Source organism: Astatotilapia calliptera, chromosome 15, assembly GCF_964374335.1.
Source record: "Astatotilapia calliptera chromosome 15, fAstCal68.1, whole genome shotgun sequence".
Taxonomy (NCBI): Eukaryota; Metazoa; Chordata; class Actinopteri; order Cichliformes; family Cichlidae; genus Astatotilapia; species Astatotilapia calliptera.
In genome coordinates this window covers 7,735,680-7,748,682 of record NC_137436.1, presented here as the reverse complement: position 1 = coordinate 7,748,682, position 13,003 = coordinate 7,735,680, and the positions used below count along the sequence as shown (strand labels likewise).

At 39.5% G+C, this 13,003-nt stretch overlaps 1 protein-coding gene across 2 annotated transcripts in view; it reads right to left on the bottom strand.

Moving 5' to 3' along the window:
* Window positions 1-13,003, bottom strand: part of nbas (NBAS subunit of NRZ tethering complex) — a 179,142-nt gene that overhangs the window by 84,311 nt on the left and 81,828 nt on the right. For both annotated transcript variants that reach the window (XM_026142564.2, XM_026142563.2), the window contains exons 39-41: window positions 12,373-12,496; window positions 6,594-6,670; window positions 6,076-6,213 (exon numbers count right to left, since the gene is read on the bottom strand). In XM_026142564.2, coding sequence (XP_025998349.2) covers window positions 6,076-6,213; window positions 6,594-6,670; window positions 12,373-12,496 — 339 coding nt within the window. The remainder of the gene's footprint in view (window positions 1-6,075; window positions 6,214-6,593; window positions 6,671-12,372; window positions 12,497-13,003) is intronic.

The following is a 13,003-nucleotide window of genomic DNA, read 5'->3' as shown; positions in this document are numbered from 1 at the left end:
GAAAAGAATCCCTATGCAATAACCAAACAGTATCAAAAGTTTCTAGATGTAAGCAAGGTGCTGGTTTAAAAACCCATCATAATGCTATGGAGAGAGCACTTTGAGCTTTGCTTTCAGGTTGAATCAGAAACAAATCTATAAAGTTAATAACTGTGGAAATATTTTTTCCAGTTCAGTGACTCCATCTTCAAATACAAACTGAAACTTAAGCATCTAATAGTGATTAGTGGGATTTTTATTCTAAAACTAAATGTCATAATGAGATATACAAAGACCTAAGCAGGTTTTCCGGATCGTATACTCTGGTTCTGTGTTTATATAGTACAATTGGGTATGCTTTAAATGTTTGTGTGTGTGTGTGTGTGTGTGTGTGTGTGTGTGTGTGTGTGTGTGTGTGTGTGTGTGTGTGTGTGTGTGTGTGTGTGTGTGTGTGTGTGTGTGTGTGTGTGTGTGATCAATACTCAATAAGCGAGAGAATGGCAGCTCCAGGCAAAGATAAATGGGTGAGTGAAAAAATCTCAATCTCTCTAGTCAGCACATTGCCATACAGCAGATCCACATTCGCAGCTACAATTATGCAAAGCACACGCATTCTCACACACAAACGCACACAATAATACACACACTCACACATTACAAAACTGACAAGCACAGGTAAACAGACCGCAACACTTACATAAAAACAGGCTATTTTGCAATATAACCATAAACAGGGCAATTAACATAAGGAGCACCTCTATTTAGCAAATGAACACTTGAACCACTCTGATGAAAACTTCCAGTGGCAGCAAATGGAAATCGGTTCATTAAGCCTTAGGGAATAATGGAAACCCAGCCTCCGTATCGCAAAGCCACGAGTCGCTCCGTCATGCTTGGGTGCCATAATCAGATGGGAAAGTAACAGTTAAGGACCTTCAAAGTCAATAGTGGGAACAGAATCTTTAAGAAGTTTGGAGATGTAAATGCCGCGAGTGCTACAAAACAGCTGAACAGGGCTAACATGGGTAAACTCCTATTTTAAAATTGGACAGAAAATGTCATCTCAGCGTTTTATGATGGACAACAAGCATATCGGTTATACTTTCATGTATTTAGAGTCTCTCTAAGACTTTGGCCTTACCTTCAGTGAACATGCTGAATGCTAATAAATGAATCTCAAATTTATTACAGTGATTTTTTACCTTAAATATATAAATAGAGGCAATCAAAGAGAAAAGAATGATATGATTGTAAATTAAATGTTTTGAATACATTGCTAAATACATCAGATATTTTTTACCTTATGTAATTTTATATTTTTCATAGCTTCTTCTTAGCAAAACTGCTACATTGTCAGATGTCAACAATTAATATTAAGTCTAATGTTAAACAATGGTAAACAAACAGATAATTTATCATGTACAACATGTACAATATGATCCCAAAGACTTCATGTTCTACATGATAAATTATAAATACTAGTTTTAGTATACAACTGGGTAATTACTGCAGTAACACGTAGGTAAATACAGCTGAAATACTGTAACACAGTGGTTCCCAACCTTTTGGAGCCACAGCACATATTTCACATTAGAAAAATCACCAAACAAAAATGTCACGAAAAGCATTTTGATCATTTTTCCCCGAGCACCAAGTATAGCGGAATTGGCTCGGTTTGTCCCCAGTATACCTTTTTTTGCTTTCTTCTAAGCACTAATCATGCTAGGGCCTTCATCTGGGTCGGATTGACTAGTTTTCTTTTTAAATATTTACCTATTGCTATTACGCGCAGCGTGGTCTCACAGCATGTAATTTCTTCTGCCCATTACTAATCAGGCGGAACCAGATAATCTTCCACGGCACACCTGACTATTTCTCGCGGCACATGTTGGGAAACACTGCTATAACACACCAACTCAACAACTCCCCCTAGAGTTGTGTCAGGTTTATAAATCAGATATTATAGAAATATTGCATAATTCTTGGGAAAATTAGGATTCCTACAAGACTCAGTATTTATAGCAATATACCAACTTGTGAGTGGTGTTGATTTTAATGATTGCATTTTTAACGCTAACCTCTTGCTAAGACATTTATGGAAAGCCCAAGCAACTCTGTATGAATGATGTCAGTGAAAACAAAAAGTATTATGTATTATACATAATACTTGTATACTGAGTTATACGCTGATTAGATAAGGCTCCTTTTGACAGTGAACAATAAATAAGAGCTTTAATATAGCATGTGTAACATTTACTAATTTGCATTTTATGAATGTTTAATGTGATTAATGTGATCAAAACTAGTCAAACATGCAACATTTGTATGTTTGACTAGTTTTGATCCAAAAACTGATTGTAATCATTTCCTTTATCGTATTTTGTAATTTTCCTTTTGAAGGCAGTACCCATTACAAAACCTCTACATCTAAAAAAAATAAAATATAAAAACAAGCTGTTCATTGAGGCTTTAAAAACACATCAAACACCTTGAGTAAATCCACAGAGAGTTCCATTTCTATTTGCAATTGAATGACTTCAGTGGCTTGAGTGTTTGGCGTCTTATTGCCTGGGCATGGAATTATGTGATAGCGACAAGAGAATTGAAAGAGCGTGAGAGTTATTGAGACAGTGTTACTGCTCTTCAAGTACCAAGTGGGAAACACTGTGAGACAGCGTGACACACCACAACACACAAACGCACATACAAATGTGCCCCCCGCTGTCACAGGAAAACAGATCTTAAACTGGAGCGCATACAATAATGTGTGCCAACTGTGATATATGAATGCAAAAAACAAAAGCAGGCGCACAAATGCTTCACGTATGCCCAAATATAAAAAACACATGCTTTGGTAGGTAATTTTTCCCCCCATAACCTCATTTGAAATGCAAAGCAAGCGTGTGCATGAAATATAGATACGCGCACCCTGTCATACATATCTGAAATGCAATATCACATTAAGTACAATGTGTGCCTTAATAGATAAGAGAAAGCAAGAGCTAAAGAAAGCACAAGAAAACTGTATAAAGCATGCACAGTTAAGATAGTATTGTAAATAGAGAGGCCTGAGATTCAACAAGAGTGAGGCAGGCCTATTGGGAAAAAAGCCTAAACCGAACGCAGAATGAACAGGAAACAGTAGCGGACAGAGCAGCATAATGTGGATGGAGAGAAGCATCATGGAAACGCATAAACCAGAAATGTCATACCAACAAAGCAAACCATTTGACTTAACTGACAATGGTGGGGCATAAAAGGAAACATAAAAAAAGCACACAGCAGAGGAGAGAGGGGGAAAAAAATCCAATAGGAAAAAATATGTGAAAGTGGAGAAAGAGAGTAGATAGGTTGAAAGTTTTTTTCCAATAACGCTTCTTTCACTGATGGTAAAAATGGCCACTACTTCTTCAATAAGAGAGGCGAGCGAAGACGAGACCTGGAACATAATGATAACAAGCACTCACTCTTGTAGAACATACTAAGACTGGAAAAAAAGGAAAAGGAAATGACAACTTTAAAAAAAAAAAAAGAAAAAGGAAAAAAATGAAGAAATGAGCTAAAAATGAAAGTACAACTGCTAAAGTGTGGAGCAGAAGGAAAAAGCTGTATATATTTTAAGTTAATGGACTTGAACTTCACTTGAGGCAGGAGTTCAGGGAGTGATTACTGCCATTAGGATGCAGGAAGGATGTGTGTGCGTCACTGCGTGCGGATGAGTGTGTGCGCGGAGAGCAACTTACTGGTGTGCTTGTGTGAGCGGGAATGTGAGAGCGTGCAATTCTAACCTTGAATGTCAACTGGGACACACTTATCCACTTCTTCTGCTGGCCTCTTTCCTTTTTTCTGTTCTTTTATTTCAACATTTTACCTCCCTTCTTCTACCTGCACTAAAACCCATGAGAGCCAGGGTCCACTCAAAGAAAAGGTCAGAGCCATTTCTTCAGTTATTCTCTGCCAATCACCCCCCATCCCCACCCCCACTTTGCAGCCTCTTCTTTCACTTCTCAATCACATTTTCTGATCTCTTGTTTTTCTTGCCTTACTTAGAAAAAGAAGATGCTGTGTACACACAGAAACATGCTTAAAACTTCTTCAAGAGCAATAGCTGGTACACAATGCATTGCTGGTTTAAACTAAAGCACAATTAAACTGCATTAGTATTCAGATGTCTAAAAGAATAATTACAGTCATTTTCCCAGTTTGTTCCATTTCTGATGGCTAATTATTATTTGGCATTTTTTTGTCACTCTTTTTTAAAAAATCTTACTTTGTCCTCCTACATCTGCGCAGCCAAGCGGCATTTGAACCATGTCAATTGTGCCTGTAGCCTCGCTGATCTCACTATTCTGTCGTCATAACAAAATGTGCAGCGAAATAGTCTTCAAATCCATTAATTTATTTGCAATGAAAGATAACTGAAGGAATCAAATGAGAATGAGAACAGCTAACTGGTAAGGTGAGTAATACTGAAGTATAATGGCAAACGTCAAGGGCTAGGATAGAGCTGAATGTATGTTGTATGAAAAAGAAAACAAAGGTGAGTGTGTATATATATATATGAGTGTGAGTACATGTGTCATGAAAACATGAAAAAAAACTATTTAAAACTGAAAATTATATATTGCTCCTTACTTTGGCAGACAAAAAGAATTCACGCTGCGCTGCATCAAGCATAATATTCAACCAATGAAACAATGTTTCTGTTGACAGTGAATTCAAAACTTCATAGATAATTACAATAATTATATTTTTGCATTAAAAATATCATTTTATTTGAAGAGCCTGCACATACTACTGGATTAACCCTTATAGAAACATAAATAATGCATTTGGGAATTACCAGTACTGTTAATTTAGGGCATTTATGTGGCATAAACCTTACACTGGATGATAATATTATGCATCTTTTCTTACATTTCATTGTTTTTATATGATCGAGTTGATCTGCCTCGTCTCCAGTCTTCTAAAAAACTCGCACCCTCCTGTCACACACAGATTTCAGGTTCATAGGGAGGTATAGTTTGTAATAATACAGACCTCCACCTGAGCTGTCAGACTTACCCGACCTCCCAGACCCAACACAGTGTCCATCAATTTCTAACAAAGGGGTTTGCCCTATCTAAACATATTGATTCCCCTTCAGCTGCCTCTCATTGATGCGAATGGCCATGCTTTTTCTGGACACACATGCAGTAAACCTACACTCCCACTGTATTATACTGGTCAGTACTGGCTTCCTTGTCCTTCTTCACCTGCTCCTTTGTGACTTACAAATCTGAGCTGCTTATGGTAGAATGCTGATTATTATTGAAATTAACTGGCTCAATCTTTATTTATAAATCAAATCACATTTGCACTGTTAGATCACCCAGACTCACACAGATGCATTTCTTGCGATTGTGGACAGTTTGCTCTGACATTTAATGTCTATGATACTAGTTCCTCCTTAAATAAATGTCAAACAAAAGCATACATAAAATTTCATTTCAAAAGCCATACACACATCTATATTCACTCCACTTATTATTGAAGCAACCTTGAAACAAACTTAAACCACAGGTGAAACACTGTTTTGCTATGATCCTCCCAACCAGTAAAATGCACTGCCTAAACAGCTAAATCCTGCACTGAGGCTCTAAAGTTTCAAGACCTAGACCTAAAAATAATCTGTTCACAACACATCAAGATTTTGTGTCCTAGCTGCTTAAAACTGGATTCTTTTGTCTGTGCGTTCAACAGCTGCACTGCAGTGCATTTTCTAAGCATCCCAAAAGCAGCTTTCTGCACCACATGACTAAAAATATGTGGTAAATCTATTTTTGACAGAAGCCAAGTCATGCTGTAGAGCAGATGAGGCAGGGCAGAAGTCATACACAAGAACAGCATAGAGATTTTTCTTTTTCAAAATAAAAGATGACGTGCAAACAAACACCCCAGTTCTGAAACGCTCTTTGTGTATTTCCGAGCTGTGGAACAAAACAGTTTTGGCTACACAACATCACAGACATGCATCTAGTGTCTTCCCAAGGTAACATCAGAACATTTATTCATTCAACCACCCAAACACTCCGTCATACACAGAAATACACTGACCTGGTAAAGAGTGTGGTTCTTGTCCTTGAAGCAGGGCATGAGGCGCGAGTAGATCTGCAGGGAGTAGTAGTAGGCAGCCAGTTGGAGCGACAAGGCCGAGTGACACTGCTTCTCAAAACACCTGTTGGCATCCAGCACCTGCAGGTAAGAACAAATATAAGGACATGCAAGACAAACAATTACAGTGGCATTTTCACAAATTGACTCTTTGCTTTCAACATATTCTAAATCAAGAGGCCTGAGATGAAAGTAGACTACTGCATTACATCTCGCCTCTGTTTTCAGTCTTTGCACAGCCTAGCCTATGACGGTGGACTGTTCTCACACTGTTACACAAAGAGAGATGCATATTTACGACTTGTGAAATGTCTAATAACATGAGAGGTCAAATCAAAGGTGTAAAATGTCAAATGAAATAGATCATGCAGACAAAATGCATTAGCTCAACTATCTGATGGTCTCAATAAAATAAAATCCAACTCCTTTTGTTACCAGGACGTGTGCGAGTGTCCCCCTACCTGAGGCAGAGCAAGTAAGTAGGACAGAGCCAGCATCATGTCCCTGGGAAATGCATCGTTGGCCAGCTGGAGCAATACTGTAAAGGACAGAGAGAGGTGAGACGATTTTAAAGCACTGATTACCCAAAAAACCCCAAAAAAAACCCCTATGTTTTAATATTCTAGAAATATGTCAGGAAACACTATACAGGACTAGAAGAAGGAATATTGGACACAAATGAAGAAAAAAACCTTAAAATCCCTGAAAGGTTACTAAACTACTGCATGTATGTCTACATCTACCTGTATACAGTGGACTTAGCTTTGAATGTGTTCATTTCTGCGAGCACACAACCTGTTTCAAATACAGATCGTATTTATTAGTCAAAGACAAAGTACGGGTCCTTTTCTAATAAGTGCTCTCCAGATGAGCACAAACTTAATCAAAGTGCACTTTAATAGTGAATCCCCTGAATGCAAAATTTGCCTCTGCGTGGCTACCAACAGCAACTCTGTATGCTGCACCTTTCTCTTAGGGAGGCAGCCTAGCCCCCCAAAAGGGTTCTCCAATTCTAACACAGCCATCTCAGTTCAATCACAGCTACACAAGCTGTCAGCAGGACCACATTTAGCTATGATTAAACACCGACAGACTCACAAGGTGAAAACAACACCAGCCTTTATAAGAAAGATTAGATTGAGATTCACTACAGGCCTCAACAGGTCTATAAACAAAGCAGACTAAGTACTTAACACAAACTTAACTAAACTAAGCTATTTGCATTGCATGAGTAAAAGAAGGTAGTAAAAAACGTGAGATTCTATTGTAATGGGACAGCGCCTATGAGTTCTATGATCAAGTCTAAATTATATTAAAATAGTATATATGCATAATATATATACACAAACACAAATACATTAAAAAAATAAAACAAAATATGTATGAAGGGCGTCAAGTAGCAGGCTGATCGCCCCTCTTTTCTTCCTGCAAGTAGATATGGCTCAGACCAAACCCATCTATGATCGTAACCTTTGTTCTGGTTTCAATCACACCTGCGGTTGTTTTGTAATTTGGTGATTTGATCTTGCACTTTCAGGCCTACAGTATATAGATGAACTGACTAAACAGTTGGTTATACAGTTTATATATCGGCTTTTTAAGCTTGAGGCTTCTTCTTTTCATATTGCAAGTTTCATCTTATTATTTCAATCTATATGAACCTCATATAAGTTATTGTATAAAGCAGCTACAGAAGAAAACGACACCTGATACACAGTATATACATATGACAGACCAAGGTAAATGCTTCCACCATGTATTCCACAGTCGCAGTCTTCTGAAGCATAATGAATGTAATGTGATTTTATATGTACAACGTTGTATATATAATGAAAGGCAGGCTTTCAGAGCACATTCTAATACATGAACTGGCATTTATTTAATCTTACTGATCAATCAAAGTGCTTTACGGGGTTCTATACACTTGAATCACTCACATCCAAAGACATTTTAGAAACGTCATTTAACCTCCAGTTTATATGTATGCATAACTTTGGACTGTGGGAGGAAGTCAGTGTACTGGGAACCAGGAACTTTCTCGTAGTGAGGTGATAGCATAACTACTGAAATGCCGTGCCTTCCACTAAGTTTTCCCTTACGAGCATAAATGAGTCTTTGAGGCTTATTTGTAGTTATTCAGATACAAGTATGGTATTATGTGACACAACTTAAATGCCTTTCAACTGCCATGGCGACACACACACTAACCCCTACATTGGGCAGATGGCTGCTTAGCCACTGAAACTTCAGCTTCTATAACTCAGTACTCTGGATTTGAAAGCCCATCATGAACTGACCATGCCAAAGTACTCAGAATCACTGGCAGGGCAACAGGGCTGTCATGACTGGTAATGGGACTGAAGTTTTTCTGTTCTTTTTTTTCCTGCCAATATTACATAAACACAGCATTAAAAATCCCAAACAGAATCACAAAGATTTTTTTAAAACACTGAAATGTTTGCTGCACGATCACCATTTAAAATTTACTTTTAAAATTCTGCATTCACGTGCAGAACTTGTGAACTTGTGGGGTTTATGGTGGTACAGCAGCAGCAAACATTTAATGATTGAGAACTAATTAGTATGCATATTGATTAGCTTTTCATAAGTGAACAAAAACTAATCCCATTCAGAGTTAGCACGAGTATGAAACTGGGAACCAGTCCATGTTTATGCAGTGCCCCTAAGGCTGATGGGTTTTGGAGTGTCTACAGAGCTCTGGGCACAAGGATGGAGTTAACCCAAACAGCTTCCCTCTAGGCCACAATAGTTAGACACAATGAGACCAAAAACACACAACAGCACTCGCATGATTACAATTAAAAATATGTAGATGAACTTGATAAATTCCAAACACTGTAAGCGCACGGATGCTCTCAGTTAATCAATCACCAACAAACATACTCTGAGGAAACAGCGGGAGGCAGCAGAGAGGATCAGACAGAATCACTTTGTAGTCTGAGACCCAAGGAGAACAGAAGCCTGCGTTGGTGATAAGAGCCCGAGACAAAATGAAACAGACAGAGAAAAGTAGAGCATGGACACTGGGAGGGAGACAGAGGCAGGGCACAGGAAGAGTCACACTGTAGAACAAAATGCACACTAATATGCATATGTGCACACACATGGTTGGAAGGGCATAGCTGAAGGTGCACGCCGTTGCATGTGCGAGCAGCAGCGAAGTAATGAACTAGTTTAAGGACAAATAACAGCTCTCTTAAGCAGTGTTCCCACCCTTCTCCTTTGCTCGTTTTTCTCTCCCCTCCTCTCCTACCCCACGGGTTTCAATGAGCTACACCTCAGAATGAGCTGATTACACGCCTCTCTAAAGCTACAGATACCATCGGGACAGGAATTACCAGAGGGGTAAACACACACACACAGACACACACACTAAATAGATAACCCTGCCTTTAAAGCATACAACATTTCTTCTTGTGAGTGAGTGAGTGTTTGTGTGCGTGCGTTTGTGAGTGAGTGCAGAGAAAGTGATAGAGACAACACACAGAGAAGTGGGTGCATTAGATGGGCTGTTTTTGTGTGTCTGCATCCACACACACACACACACACACACTCCTGCTTCTGTGTCAGCTAAATCGAGCACATTGTTAGTAGGTCGGTGAGACACTAACCTATTACTATTTCACCTGTGCAGGCAGTGTGGGGAAAAACAACTGATTAGAGCCTGGTCAACATTTGGCAAATGGCAGCACTCCATGCTGTGTGTCAGTGGAGTTTGGAGTCATGTGTGCAAATATGTGTGTGTGTCTACCTCTCTCTTTCTCCCCACTTGTCTTCACATCAAGTGCTTGTGTCTGCACCTTACTCAGCTCAATCCCATTGAGTCACTTTCCACTTGTGTCATCATTAATTACCTCCAACTTATCTAGGCCAGGTGAAAAATCGATATATTTATTTTCTTAAAGGCCATCTCCTAGTCTGTTTTTTAAGGACAGCCAGCGCGGCGGGCCGACACACCAGTCATTAATCGAAGGTTGTTATCGGACGCGATGCTGTCCAGAGTGGCTTTTCTCTTTCTCGACACGTCGCACTCTGCAGCTGCTCCGAAGGGAAGGTGACTTTTAAGAAAAGAGAGATATTCATTTGAATGACAGCGGCAACTGCAGAGAAGTTGGATTTGCTGAAAAGTGTGGATGTGTGAAAATGTGACTGCAAGTGTGGAATTTTACATGCATTTGTATTACATGCAGACACACACACACACACGTTTGTTTTTGTAGTGTCATTGATTTTTGCGAGCAGCTATGATCCATCATGCAGTGTGGCCTTGATGTTTTGACTTGATGCTATCTCTCTAGTATCTCTGCAGTGATGCAGCATTATTTACTGATGCGGTGGGATGCGTGCGGATACATTAATTAATCAGTGAGGCTATTCTTCCCGTGTTGTCCCCTAGTCGACCATATATGGGCTCCCAGGCTAAGATAGATGAGAAGAGGAGAGGGCAGGGTGTCAAGGAGGAAGCCAACTACGCTGTGCAAATACCATCCAGCTTCACTAAGATGGAGCGCTGAGGAAAAAGCTAAGTTAAACAAAATTCAGCCTCAATCAAACACTTAGAAGCTGCATTATCATAATAATAATTTGAAATCCTGGAAAAAAATTTTACAAGCAACCTGACAGTTGAGATCTTGCCAAATCAATGTACCAATAACTACCATTTCAAATTTAAATTATACAGCAAAAACCGTGGTAAGCACATTGACTTAGTGAGCAGCGACAGACAAGGTCAAAAAGTCTGAACAACTAGCCCTCAAAAACCTCACTCAGATTCAGCCTGATTCCAAAATCCAATCTGGAGTAGAATTGAGTTGTAGTACACCAAGAATAACAAACAGTGAGGTTATAAATTTTATTAAAGGTTGGTTATGAAATTAGAAGTCAGAAACCCTGAATACCAAAAATAAATCAGAGGCTCGGGTTGGAGAAAGAAGCTTCTGCTGATGCAAAAAAAGTTCTTGCAAAATGGAAACCAGGAATTGTATGAGAGTTTATAATTGAGAAGTCCGCCATCCACAAATTGTGCGTAGATAAAAATGATTCAGTACTGTGGCTACTCCCCCTGGAAACCCTTTCCTGGCTAAAGCACTCAAACATAGTGCTCAGTGTAGGAAGCAGAAAAACAGGCAAAGACAAAGAAAGAGAAAGACCCAGGAAACAGACTTCATCCAGAAGAAATGGCAATAAAGAAACAAATTCCAGACTTTACCATACTATTATATGGCAATATATTTGTTGTATAAACTCAGTGGCTACTTTGCTCAACTGCTTGTTAACACAAATACCTAAATAGCCAATCACATGAAAGCAACTCCCTGCTTTTAAGCATGTAAACAAGATGAAAAGAACCTGCTGAAGTTCATACGGAGCATCAGAGCAGGGAAGAAAGGTGATTTAAATGGCTTTGAACATGGCGTGGTTAAGGCCAGGCGGGCTGCTCTGAGTATTTGAGAAAACACTGATCTACTGGGATCAGCAGTTTCCACCATCTCTGGGTTCACAGAGAATGATCCGAAAAAGAGAAAATGTCCAGTGAGCGGCAGTTCCGTCGGAGAAAATGCCTTGTTGATGCTAGACTTCTTTGAGCTGACAGGAAGGAAACAGTAATACAAAGAACAACTCGTTACAACCAAGAGACCATCTTTGAATGCAAAACACATTTAACCTTGAAGCAGGTGGGCTACAACAGCAGAGGAGCACATTGGAAGCCACTCTTGTCAGCTAAGAACAGGTCAGATATACAACACTGTCTTCTACATCAGCGGTTCAGGCGTCTGCTGGTGATGGTGTAATAGTGTGGGGAATGTTTTCTTGGCACACCTTGGGCCACCAAATGCTTAATAGATACTGAGCATTGTGTAAACACCACAGGCTACCTGAGTATTGCTGCTGACAGTGTACACATCATTTGATGGCTGCTTAGAGGAGAACATGCCACAAAGCTCAAATAATTTCAAACTGGTTTCTTGAACATAATAATGAGTTCACTTTACTCAAATGGCCTCCACAGTCACCACATTGCAATCCAGTAGAACACCTTTGGGATGTGGTAGAATGGGAGATTGGCATTTAGGATGTATTGCCGGCAAATCAGCAGCAACTGTGTGATGCTAACACGTCAATATGGACCAAAATCTCTGTTTCCAGCAGCTTATTGAAGGCAAAAGTAGGTCCAACCCGTTACTAGAAAATCTATGTCTATGTAGGCCACATGTTTACCTTCTGTAGCAGGAAACGGGGTTTTTCCCTCAGTTTTTGCCTCAGCCAGTTTTCCAGTCCTCAACAAAACCTCAGCAAAGTTTTCTGCAGGCACTTCTTTGTAGAATGAATACACATCTTGACTCTAAAAGAAAGAATGACAAAGGAAGAGTGATATAGTACTTTTCTTTATATTAAGGCAACCCTCCCTCCCCATATCTGAGCAGACTAGAAAAAGCACAGCGATTCATGATGAAGATGACTGAATATCTTCATTCTCAAGGAGTCAGACAGATGAGAGACTGAGTGAACAAATGAACTTCAGAGCCAAGTAAAGCATTTCAAAACCAGGCCCTTTTGAAAAGTCATTTATAGGTTTCTTGTATACAAGTTATTTCTCATGTGTCTGAGTGGCGGACAATAAAGTTTCTGCTCTTGCTCTGTCTCAGAGCTATCGCTTCAACGCAGAGTGTGTCCTGTCTGTCTTCGCCACTCTGTCTCTATCCATCTTTCAGTCCCGTTGCATTTGTCTCTCTTTCTCTCTCAATCAGTCTCTCCTCAATCCCCACTCCCTTCATTGCAACTGTTAAGGTAAAAACTAATCCCATTGATCAGCCAGCTCATGGGCAGATGGATGTGGGGAGTAATTATT